At 44.3% G+C, this 12,538-nt stretch overlaps 1 protein-coding gene across 1 annotated transcript; it reads left to right on the top strand.

Moving 5' to 3' along the window:
- The first annotated feature begins 2,942 nt into the window (after positions 1–2,942).
- LOC108793603 (gamma-crystallin-3-like) lies at positions 2,943–6,677 on the top strand. The gene is made up of 3 exons (XM_018564594.1): positions 2,943–2,951; positions 6,051–6,293; positions 6,402–6,677. Exons 1-3 carry the CDS (start codon positions 2,943–2,945, stop codon positions 6,675–6,677), a joined length of 528 nt encoding a protein of 175 aa, XP_018420096.1.
- The last annotated feature ends 5,861 nt before the right edge of the window (positions 6,678–12,538 follow it).

Here is a 12,538-nt window from a genome sequence, read left to right as displayed (position 1 = left end):
CTGCATGGTGGGGTTTTTTTGGAGGGTTGGTGGGCCTCTGTATCATCTCCCCACCCAGCTCAGGCTCCGGCTCTGGCTGGCATCCCGTCCAGCTACTGGCAACCAGTGACATCACTGGTTGCCAGAAGCTGAGTGAGACACTGGCCACAGCATCCCAGGTTGGCAAGAGCTGGGTGCGGAGATGGAGATGTGTATGACCCTTACGCATCTTAGCAACTTGGGACGGTCTGGCTGTAAAGGGGTCGGCAGGCACACTGCAAACATTGTGCAGCAGAGCAGCCATGCATCTCTACATTTTGACCCCCCACCCCCACGTGACCCAAATAGATGCCACCTGAGGCAACAGCCTCATTATAGGGACAGCCCTGATCCATGTGGTGTTTTTACTGCTATCCAAGAATATGTAAAAGGTATTTTCCCTTACTTTTGGGACCAGTGACAGGGATTTAGTGCACAGAAAGTAGCAATAGGGAGATGTTTGATTGCTGTCTACAAGGTGAAGCAAACCATGAGTGCCCAGCATTTGATGACCTTACATGGTATTAGGAACCTGGTCTGGGAGACTGGATGGTTGAGGAGGCTTCCCTTGCACCTCGTGTCTACAAGCCCTTTGAGGATGGTGACAGAGGCCAGGCAGACACCGAGTGGCACGAGTGCCAGTAGTTATGAAACCGTGCAAGTAGAAGGGTAATGCAGAATGCAAAGTCGAGGCAAGCCGAGGTCAAAATCCAGGAGGTCAGTTGCAGTACCGAAGGAAGAGGCAGAAGAATAATCAAAACAGTCCAGGGTCAAAAAGGCAGGCGGCAGTCAAGGCAGGTAGTTGAGGCAGGAACGGGTCAAAATCCAGGCAATGGCAATCTAATATTCAAGACAGGAAACAGGAGACACAACACAGACAGGAGCTGATAAGACAATCCAGCAAGTAAGTGACAGGCTGACTTGGTTTAAATAGGGAAGTGAATCAATCAATGATGTCACTTCCTGTGCGCCTTTGGCACCTTTTACTTAGAACACGCTCCATCTGCGCATCACTTCCTGTGCGCCTTTGGCACCTTTTTCTTAGAACACGCTCCATCTGCGCCTCACTTCCTGTGCGCCTTTGGCACCTTTTACTTAGAACACGCTCCATCTGCGCATCACTTCCTGTGCGCCATACTGCGCGTCTTTCTGTGGGAAGTGGTCGTTGTGCGCATGCGTGTATTCTTCTGCCTAGCGGTACTTGGCGCATGCGCGGAACGGGCATGGTGCTTACACATGGGCAATAAGGTGAAGCAAACCATGAGTGCCCAGCATTTGATGACTTTATATGAGCAATAAGGTAAAGTTAACCATAAGTGCCCAGCATCTGACAACCTTACATGACTAATAAGGGGAAGCTAACCATAAGTGCCCAGCATTTGATGACCTTACAAGAGCAATAAGGTGAAGCAAACCATAAATGCCCAGCCTTTGATGACCTAATATGACCAATAAGGTGAAGCAAACCACTAGTGCCCGGCATTTGATAACGTTAAATAGGTCCTTCTGGTATTCTTATTTGAATACCTTATGATCCTTGACAATGATATTCCCAACTTTAAACTTTTGTACATTTCATGAAGTAACTCTAATCGAAAACCTTTTTTTTTCAAGCACCTTTAACACACGTAAACACAACAAAAAAGGTCTACTACATTAAAATAGGTTCCCTACTATTAACAACAGAATGGGAGCCAACATTACGGGTGCTCATTCCACTTGGCAGTAATTACCATCTTCAGATTCCTGCAGATGGCATACTTGCTTTGTATCTTCTAGAACAGAGGTAGACAACTTCAGCACTCCATCTCTGGTAAAATTACAACTACATGAATGCAGCTGCTAGACTTATTCACCTAACCAACCGCTCAGTGTCTGCAACCCCCCCTGTCAATCCCTCCACTGGCTTCCAATCACCCAAAGGATAACATTCAAAATATTAACAACCACTTACAATGCCATCCACCACTCTGCCCCCCACCTATATCTCAAAGTAAATAACCGTCCCCTCTGCTCTTCCGAAGACCTTGTGCTTTCAAGCTTCCTCGTCAACTCCTCCCATGCTCGCCTCCAGGACTTCTCTAGAGTCTCTCCCATCCTCTGGAACTCTATACCCCAATCTGTCCGACTATCTCCCACTCTGACTGCCTTTAGGCGATCCCTTAAGACTCATCTCTTCAGAGAAGCCTATCCCACCTCAACCTAACCACTGAACTATCATGTTCTCAAACAATTCATCCCCACACAGCTCCCTCCTCATGTATTACTTGTCCCTCCCTTTTAGATTGTAGGCCCTCAGGGGCAGGGCACTCCTTACCATTTTGTCTTGATTGTCTTGAATTGTATTGTGATTGTAATGTCTTCCTTATATTGTAAAGCGCTGCGCAGACTGTTGACGCTATATAAATCCTGTATAATAATAATAATAATAATCACCATATAACAACTTTGTGATAACACTAAATAACAATAAAGTTTGTGCGTTCTCTGATGCAGGAGGTTTGGCTATACACTGGAACATTGTCCATAAAAGTCGCCTATATACATTATACAACCCCTTCATATGACAACATGGGGAAAAAAGGTTTTGTCCAGCTGGAAGTCTAGGTCAATATGTCGGGATGACTTAAACAACACACAAAGGGACACAAATTTCAGCCCTTTCACGTGACTGGCTCTGCAGTTTTGTTTCAGCTGAGCAGCCTAGGTAAAGCATTCGAGTGCTGATGCAAAAAAAGACACAGACAATAGTTAAAAGCACCGAACAATTCTCAACACAGAAAACGTAAAGAATAGCTATTCATTGTGATTATTGGGCAAAATGTTAACACATGAGCACTTGTGCTGAGTATATAAAGGCCGCGTTCCCCTCTGTACATGTATCAGTGCAGACTAACAGGAGCACATTGGACAAGCCAGGCAATATGGGAAAGGTAAGAAGATCATAAAAGATTACCTGAGAAATGTAAATTTAATTACGCTTTGCGGATTTGTGTTGGGTTCGGAATTGTTCCAGAAGAAGTCATTTTATAGTAGAGAAGAAAATTGCTGAAATACCATGAGTTGTGACATTCCAAAAACATTTCATTTTTAATACTGCTGATTAAAATGTAAGGTTAGTTTTCATAATCTCATCTCTTTGATTGTATATGTCAACTTACTGCTCAGTGGTGTGATGGCCACAGTGCAAACGTTACATAGTTACGTAGTATTTGAGGTTGAATAAAGACACAGGTCCATCAAGTTTAACCCATTGTGTGTATGTATGTGATTCTGCATGTGTATGAGTCCATTTGTGATCCTGTTCTTAAGTGTACCTGTACCCCTGTACAGCTGAACACTCCCAGCTGAAATTACTGCTTGCGGCAGCAAGTTCCAGACCCTAACCGCTCTAACTGAGAAGAACCCCCTACACCCTCTTGTGCTGAAATCCTTTCTCCACCAATTTTAGGTGGTGGCCTCCAGTTCTTGTTATGGAGTTTACTGTAAAAGGTTTATTGCTGATGTTGCTATCACCACTAAACATCTTGTACATGAAAATCATGTCCCCCCTTAATCTCCTCACCTCCAATGTGAACATGTTTAAATTTAGTAACTTTGTCTTGTAGCTTTGGTCTTCCAGCTCAAGGACATCTTTTCTGTGGATTGGTGATCAAAACTGGACCGCATACTCCAGATGAGGCCGAACCAGTGATCTATAAAGTGGCACAATTATAGATTTGTCCCTGCAATACATTCCCTTCTTAATACAGGAGAGTACTGTCTCACTTTGTTTGCTGCAGCCTGGCATTGCAAGCTACTGTTCAATCCGTGGTCTACTATGACCCCCAAATCTTTTTCCATTTCTGACTTCCCTGGTGGAGTTCCCATTAATGTGTAACCCGCTTGCCTATTTTTAACCCCAAAGTGCATTACTTTGCATTTATCGACATTAAACCTCATCTGCCATATAGTTGCCCACTTCCCTATTTTATCCAGGTCCTCCTGTAATGTTATAGGGTTGGATAAGCCCTCTCAACCTTGCTGCACCCCCCACTCTTGTTGGTTACTTATGCCTTACTTTTAAGGTGGCAGGGATGTTTCACTAACCTTGACTAACTCACATGACCAACTATAGGGAACTTATGGAGAGATGCCATAACACCCTGCCTTGGAGCATAGCACCCTGCATTCCGGGCCACTTGCAGTAGTGGAATTTAGCAGACTCATGCAGCTATTCTTCCCTGGTTCCAGGGGCAGTAATGGGTGCAAGATTCGTCCCAGGCCCCTTTTGGGACTGAGGCTTGTTGACCATTGTGACTGCTCCAACCGTACTTTTTACATTATTGATATTGTATGGTTGGCAGATATACAGGGTTATTCACAAAAGGGTGAAGAGTTTGCAGAAGGCCGGAGAAGTGAACAATCTAGGACAACATAGCTGAAAAATCCTCCAATTCAGCTCACTTTCCAGTTCAGCCTGTTGTCCTAGATTGTTCACTTCTCCTGCCTTCCCTAAACTCTTCACCCTTTTGTGAATATCCCTGATAAAGATTTATGGCCGGTATTGATTTGTTTTTATTAAGTCCACTCAGGGCTTTGCACAACCCCAACCTGGATTGACAGAAAACATGCTGTACAATCAACAATGCCTACCAGTCTATCAGTTTAAGAGCAGATGCAGTAAAGAAGTGAATGGGTTTATTTGAATGAGATGCTAATATTCAGAATGCTGCTCTTTTATCAATTCCTGGTAATGCATTGGAACTGGATGTCTAGGTACACTGTAGTGAAATGACTATAGCCCATGGTCATTAGGTAAATGGCTGTGTAATTGTAGCCAGGTTCTAAAGGGTCAAAATTCCAATTATCATCCTATATTCTTGCTCTCACCATTGCTCTGAACCATTCTGTTCATTAAAGAGTTTCTATCACTCGGACTATTGCTTAAATTATACTCACTCTCTGCTCTGCACCACTCTGCCTCTACTACATACCCAGTGTTTTCAGGTATGTGGAAAAATGTGGCCTCCTCTTATGATGAGGTGCTCATGTAAGAACTTCATCAACCCTGTGTAAACTCTGACACCACCTGCAATGTAACGTACGTTGGGTTAGGAAAGCAGAGAAACAGAGTGGCAGGGGGGCTTAATGTGAGCTTAAGTGGGACAAGGGGCTTTATAGAGAACCCTGTGTGGGCCAAGTGATGACGTTTACATATTCAGGCAGCACGCTTCCTCTTATGCTCAAAGCCAAAAAGTGAGGAGAGCTCAAATGAACTCATGTCTGAATTAAATATCCAATCATATGTATGGGAATCTGAACAGAAAGCTTCATCTTTATATAACTACACTTAGTGGCCAGATTATTATGACCACCCCATCAGTACTTCGTTGGGCCACGAGATGACTCCATGAGATGATGAAAGGTGATGCGAGGACTCTGACACTGCACTGTTGCCCTTCTGTTGTCTTGTACCAGTCTTGCCACTCTCCCTTCTGCCCTAACATTGATTAGTCGCTGACGGCCACAATTCGCACGTTCAGAACCAGATTTTCGGCGGACAGTCCCGTCTTTAAACATTTTAACAACAGCTGCTCTTCAACATTTAACGAATTCTGCTGTTTTACTGATACTCGCTCCATGGCTCCGAGCGCCAACAATCATCCCGCGTTCAAAGGCTGTTACATCGCGTTGTTTCCCCATATCTTCAGAAACAAATCACTTCTACTGTCGTGGTAACCAACCCGCTTCCCTATTTATAAAGGTCTGGCCCTCTAGCAACTTCAGTGCCAAATCATAGCTAATTTGCCTACAAACGTCAGGTGGTCATAATAATCCGGCCACTCGGTGTATATAATAATCCGGCCACTCAGTGTATATAATAATCTGGCCACTCAGTGTATATAATAATCCGGCCACTCGGTGTATATAACTAAAGAGCAGATTAAACTATTTTTAAAAAAAAGGGTTTTGAAACATTTTGATGATGAAGCTAAAGTTTTACCATTTACTGAATGGCATAAGCACATTTTTCTATTTTCACTCAACAGATCACCTTCTACGAGGACAGGAACTTCCAGGGTCGCTCCTACGAGTGTAGCTCTGAATGTCCCGACCTGACCTCATACTTCAGACGCTGCAACTCCATCCGTGTGGAGAGTGGAAACTGGATCCTGTATGAGCAACCCAACTACAGAGGACACCAGTACTTCCTCCATAGAGGAGAGTATCCCGACTTCCAGCAATGGATGGGCTACAATGACTCCATTAGATCTTGTCGTCTGAGTCCCCAGGTAATAACACACAAATCCAAAACGAAAATCTTTAATGCCGTTCTACTTTCAGTTTTTTTATTTATTTGTTAACATTTTCTGTTATTTTTCTGTAACTTACTTTAACAGCATCAAGGTTCCTTCAAAATCAGGATCTATGAGAGAGAAGACTTCAGAGGTCAGATGATGGACTTCACAGAGGATTGTCCTAATGTCTTTGAGAGATTCCGCAACAATGACATCCACTCTGCCCATGTCCATGAAGGCTTCTGGATGTTCTATGAGGAGCCCAACTACAGGGGACGTCAGTATTACATGAGACCCGGAGAATACAAGAGATACAGCGACTGGGGAGCCTCAAGCCCCAGAATTGGGTCCTTTAGACGCGTCCATCATCTCTACTAAAATAACAGAATCATGACAATTTATTTTAATTACAATAAATGAAATTAAAACAAAACATCTTGTTTTTGTATTTATTTTTGTATGTGTAAATAGGCTTTTTGAATAATGTCATGAAAATTAAAAACATTATACAATTAAAAAGAAAATCCAATTTTTCTACATTTAAATAGAACATTAATATTTGCAGAATTTACTGGAGGGAAGAAAAAAATAAGCAATAAAACATGACCTGTGCTTAAGACTAGTCATGAGCCGAACACCCCCGTGTTCGGTTCTAACTCGAACTTTCGAACATGGAAAAAGTTCTAACTCGAACTTAGAACTCAATGCAAGTCTATGGGGGTAGAACTCAGAAAATTAAAGGTCCCCATTTTGAAGCCTTATATGCAATTTATTGGCCATAAAAAGTGTATGGGGATCCGGGTAGTGCCCTGAATGACAGGAATCAATGAAATTTAAAACAAAAGAAACCAAGTTGCCGTTTCGGACGGCGCAGTGCATTGTGGGATGTGCCGCGGTCAAACAGACTGCGGACATCCCATAATGTTCGGCGTTCGGCGAACGCTAGAACATGCAATGTTCGAGTCGAACCTAGGTTCGACTCGAACGTTCAGCCCATCCTTACTTAAGACTGGGCACCCTGTCAGTCTGTACTGTCTGTCCTCATTTCTAGAAATGACACTTCTTGTAGACAGCTAATAGATTTTTATTCATTTCATTTCATACTTTTCTTTGAAATGTATGGAGTCTAGTTCACACATATGCTTGACATCTACCCACACATGTAAACTGTGGACTACATAGAACATTCCAAACCTGAATACTTTATTGGTTGAATGAGGTCATGGTGGACCTTAAGGAGCATTATGTCTTTTTGGGTCATCAAACCTCTTTTCCTATTAATTTTTATCTACCCAAATTATATGTTCTGCACCATGACTACCAAACAACTGTGACGGACTCCCTGATACCCCGACTGGATATCTCCATCTTAATCCTGTTCCCTGGGTGCTGGAACACGAAGCAAGTGAATATAGCATGAGCTTACCCCAAGAATCAGACAGCACTGACTTTGGAGCGGAAACATGAACTGGTTTATTGAAGAAAGCACACAGAGTTTACACCTCACAGAATCAGATAAGAGTTCAGTGTGTTACCTTGCACAATCCCCTCCCCTAGACAGCCGGGTGCCTCATTTGAATTCCTTAAGCACAGACACTCTTTGAACCTAATGAATGTCCTTAATAAGATAAGAGCGTGATCATATCAAACAAAACAATGGCCACACCAGACAGCCTGCTGCCTTCACAAAATTACATTGATATCCAAACAAGAGGGAAGTCCGGATGGTTCAAATCAAGTCAAATAGTGACATGCTCTCTCTCTAGATAAAATATTAAACAGGAAAACACACACAGCAAACAAAGTTCTCCGGGGTAATACATCTCTGCAGCCGTAGGTCCGTCACAACAACTACGTATTGTAGCACATCTACAGTATATCATACTTGTGTGTCATACTTGTGGCAAGTGTTTTCTTCTTCTAAAGTTTCTTTAAAAATTAGTTTGGCTGTGGAAGCCAATATTGAGTTTGATATTTTTTCATCTGACCACACATCTTGCTTTTAAGGTATCCCTGGTTTATCCAAGATACCAAAATATTTGTGGTGGGATATGAAGATAAGGTTGACTACATAGTTACATAGTTAGTCAGGTTGAAAAAAGACACAAGTCCGTCAAGTTCAACCTATGGAGATATTAAAGGAAAAAAAAAAAAGAAGAAGATAAGACCACTCTTTTATGCAGACCACATTTGTGACAATAAAAACCAATAGCAGTAGACCTAAATATATTTTATAGCCTTCTGCAAGTCAATTGCCTTCTCTAAGCTGCTTAGAGAAGATGGGTGTTGTGTATCAGCACAACACACTAAGAGCTATCAAGGGTCAGAGAACCACCAGGGTATTTGATCATTACCCCACCAGATATCAGATCACCAGTCATCTTGGCAGCTGCTCTCACATGAAGAAGCAAAGCTGTGCTCCTCTACCAAGATGGCCACCTCTAAAGCAGTGGCGTCACAAGGAGTTTGTGGCCCGCACCCAGGTGTCACCATTGCAGGGGTGACACCAAAATGTCTGACAGTCAAATTCGGGCACTTAGTCATGGACCGAGAGCCCGATAGTGTCAGGAGAGACAAGGGGACCTCATCCCGCCAGGTAAACGTTCCCCTCCTCTCTCTGCCGGTGTCCATCACCAAGATGGCCTCCGGCCCGGCGTCCAACTGATGGCCACGCATGCGCGATGACGTCATCGCGCATGTGCAAGGTGACGTCAGGCGCAATGACGATACGGTGGGGTGTCAGCCGGTCTAGAGATTGGGTGACACCCGACCTCGGGACGCCCCTGCTCTACAGTAAGGCCTGGTTCACACCTGTATGTTTTGTAGCGCGTTCAACGCTCTACGAACGCTCTAAAAAAACGCTCAAACATGAAAATCCCATTGTTTTATATGGATATGGTTCCCACCTTGCCGTATTTCAGCCCGTCTGAACGCGCTACAAAACGGCCTACGCCTGAAAAGGTACATGAGCTTCTTTGCAGCGTTTTTGTCGAGCGTTTCCATTGGGATACAGCCAAGTAGCCCTCAGAAACGTGCGTTTGTGGCACTTTTTTTTTACCGCGAATCGCGGTAAAAACGCGCGTCACGAAACGCGCGACAAACGCGCATAATCTATACGCGTTAAGAACAAGGCATGATAGGTTAGTAATGGGAAAAATGGAGAAATATCAGCTGCAGCAAGGCCACAGTCAGTAATGGTGACTAGTCCTTTGGCATCTGCATGCTTTTACGATGTGGTAGTTGTTTTTGTATCCGAAATACGAATTCCGTTAACGGATTCCGTATCCGAATTTCGTATTTCGGACTTTAAAAAAAACTAATCAACTCCAATATATTAACAAAGGTATTTTGCTTTTTAACTTCAATATAACGAATGTTCGTAACGGAACGAAAATACGTCAACGGAATTTCGTATTTCCTGCCTGTGTATTGTAATGCGACCCTCAGCAGCAGCGGATCCGAATTTCGGATTAAAAAAAAAATCTTGTCATGTTGTTCAACCTCATTTACAGGGGTAATATTAGTTCCCGTTTCAAAGAAATTCGGATCCGAAATTCGTTAACGGAATTTCGTATTTCGGATATAAATTCGGAAACTGCAATTCGGATTTCGGATGCTTCCGAATTTACGAATTGCAGTTTCCGAAACGAATCGCACATGTTTAATGTCTAATGGGTCCATAATACTGTTAGATCAACTGGAAAGGAATTGCTAATTTCAGGAAACATATTTGTGTAAAACAAATTGCACGTGTGTTCCTTGCAATGACTGCGTTAGATTCTTTTCATTGAGAAAATCCCCAAAATGTGTGACCAGACCAAGAATACTCACATTTTTTTCATAAAATGTTATCATTAAACTATATATTTCCAAGAACAGGCTTCCACTTTTAATTTAAAGGGGTTTCATATCTATGCATTTTTCGAGTTCCCTTTTGAATAAAAAAGTGTAGCGCTCACCCCCGAAGGAGCCGCTGAATAACCGTGTATTTCCATCCCCCTGCACCAATGTACCGCCCAAAGCGTGGATCCACAGCACACCAACACACCTTTGATTGATCTATAGCAACTTTACTGACAAAATCAGATATGAATAATTATAAGACAATAATCATAACAACAATCACAAACAGAATGTGTAGCAACAGGCTAAGGCACTCTGCAACTCAGTAACTGCAGCTATCTGCTGTCAGCACTGACGTATGCGAGGCCAATTGTCTCTAAATGTCCTCCCTTGAATGGAGGTGTATGTCCCTTTAAGGTTTCCCTTTTTTTCAATGCCCAATCCTTCCTATACTACTGGCCAGTAGTGGTGTCCTAAGCTAGCCGGCGTTGGGGCCCTTACTGTAGTGCAGGTATAAACGAGAAACAGTGGGTCACTGTGGCCAAAGACCTCTCACCGCTCCTCAGGTCAATTGGAAAGGATGATAGCAGAAGCCGGACGTCCTCTCTCTCTCTCTTCTCAGCTCATGCAAAGTAGGGACAGTCGTCTGGGTCCCTGGTAAGAGGTCTTCACTCATCCAGGATGTTTGCAGTCATCTCGGTTGGCTCCATCTGGCTCTCTCTCTCTCTCTGCTGGGCTGGCTGGATCACCCCGGTGGCTGGTTCGGCCGTGCGACTAGGCCTCGACATCTGTGCGGTAACCGGGTCACCTGGCCTCACTTCAGGCACTCGATTGGATCCTCTCCAGCTCAGCAACTCGGGTCAGTCTCTCTGTACATCGCTGCACAGAGCCTGTGTGTCCCTGTATATCAGCGGTGACCACACAGCTCTGTTACACACAGTCGTAACCCACGCAGGGTTACACAGGTCTCTCTCTCCTTCAGATGGCTGTCCCAGACGGGACACGCTCAGTAGCTGCCGTTCATAACTCTCCTCCTCTCTCCTGCACAGCCTCCTGGGAGTTGCAGTTTCAGAGAACATACTTCCAATGTATCCATATCTGCTCTGCACTGCAATCCCCATAAGTCTTCACCTCTTATCACACACAGAGGACATTTACTGTTTGCAGACAGAAACACAGTTCTCTACAGTAGCACATATATACATTCACATAGGGGCTACAAAAGATAAATATGAAAATCAGCGGCGTCCCTAGCCTTTTTGCCCCACGATGCTGCTTCTGGCGGGGGACAATTTGGTGGTGGCAGAATGCTGCCACTCTCTGCAGGCGGCTCTGCATCTCCCTGCTTGGCTTGGTGACCTGCCCTTCTCCTGGCAACCACTGACATCACTGGTTGCCAGAAGGTGGGCAGGACTCTGGCCAAAGTATCCCAGGTTGATAAGAGCGGAGCAGGGAGATGTACTGTATACGGCCCTTACACATCTCCCCGCCCAGTTCTTTGCAACCTGGGACGTCTGGCCAGAAAGTGGTCGGCAGACATTGGGCAGCAGAGCAGCCATGCAGCTCTGCCTTACCGCCCTCCCACGTTACCCGAATAGGTGCCATCTGAGGCAACAACCTCAGGCTGCCTCATTACAGGAACAGCCCCGCTGAAAATACTTACAGGCATCAGATTCTCATGATATCATTCCCTACAATTGAGACTACAGTGAAGCCTATCCCACCTCAACATTGCTGTCCTTTTACTTCCTCCAATAACTCGATCCAAACAATTATTACCTTTTGTATCACTTGCCTCTCCTACTAGATTGTAAGCTCTCAGGAGCAGGGCCCTCCCAACCCTATTGTTCTGAAACTATATTGTATTGTAAATTGCATTGTAATTGTGTACTCCACTATTTTGTAAAACGCTGCGCAAATTGTTGGTGCTATATACACTGAGTGGCCAGTTTATTATGACCACCTGACGTTTGTAGGCAAATGAGCTATAATTTGGCGCTGAAGTTGCTAGAGGGCCAGACCATTATAAATAGGGAAGCGGGTTGGTTACCACGACAGTAGAAGTGATTTGTTTCGGAAGATACGGGGAAACAACGCGATGTAACAGCCTTTGAACGCGGGATGATTGTTGGCGCTCGGAGCCATGGAGCGAGTATCAGCAAAACAGCAGAATCCGTTAAATGTTCAAGAGCGGCTCATTGTTAAAGTGTTTAAAGACCGGACTGTCAGCCGAAAATCTGGGTCTGAGCGTGCGAATTGTGGCCGTCAGCGACTAGTCAATGTTAGGGCAGAACGGGGGAGGGGCAAGACTGGTACAAGAAAACAGAAGGGCAACAGCGCCGTGTCAGATTCCTCGCATCACCTTTCATCATCTCGTGGAGTCACGAGGCGGCCCA

This window comes from Nanorana parkeri, unplaced genomic scaffold (genome assembly GCF_000935625.1).
Source record: "Nanorana parkeri isolate BGI_ZX_2015 unplaced genomic scaffold, ASM93562v1 scaffold763, whole genome shotgun sequence".
NCBI classification, from domain to species: domain Eukaryota; kingdom Metazoa; phylum Chordata; class Amphibia; order Anura; family Dicroglossidae; genus Nanorana; species Nanorana parkeri.
The sequence above is the reverse complement of the archived record's forward strand: the minus strand, read 5'-3'. Positions and strand labels throughout refer to the sequence as shown.

Bases quoted from the DNA above. Each gene is read 5' to 3' on its own strand.
- LOC108793603 (XM_018564594.1), top strand. The intron at 6,294-6,401 runs GTAATAACACAC...TTACTTTAACAG, and splicing joins CTTGTCGTCTGAGTCCCCAG to CATCAAGGTTCCTTCAAAAT.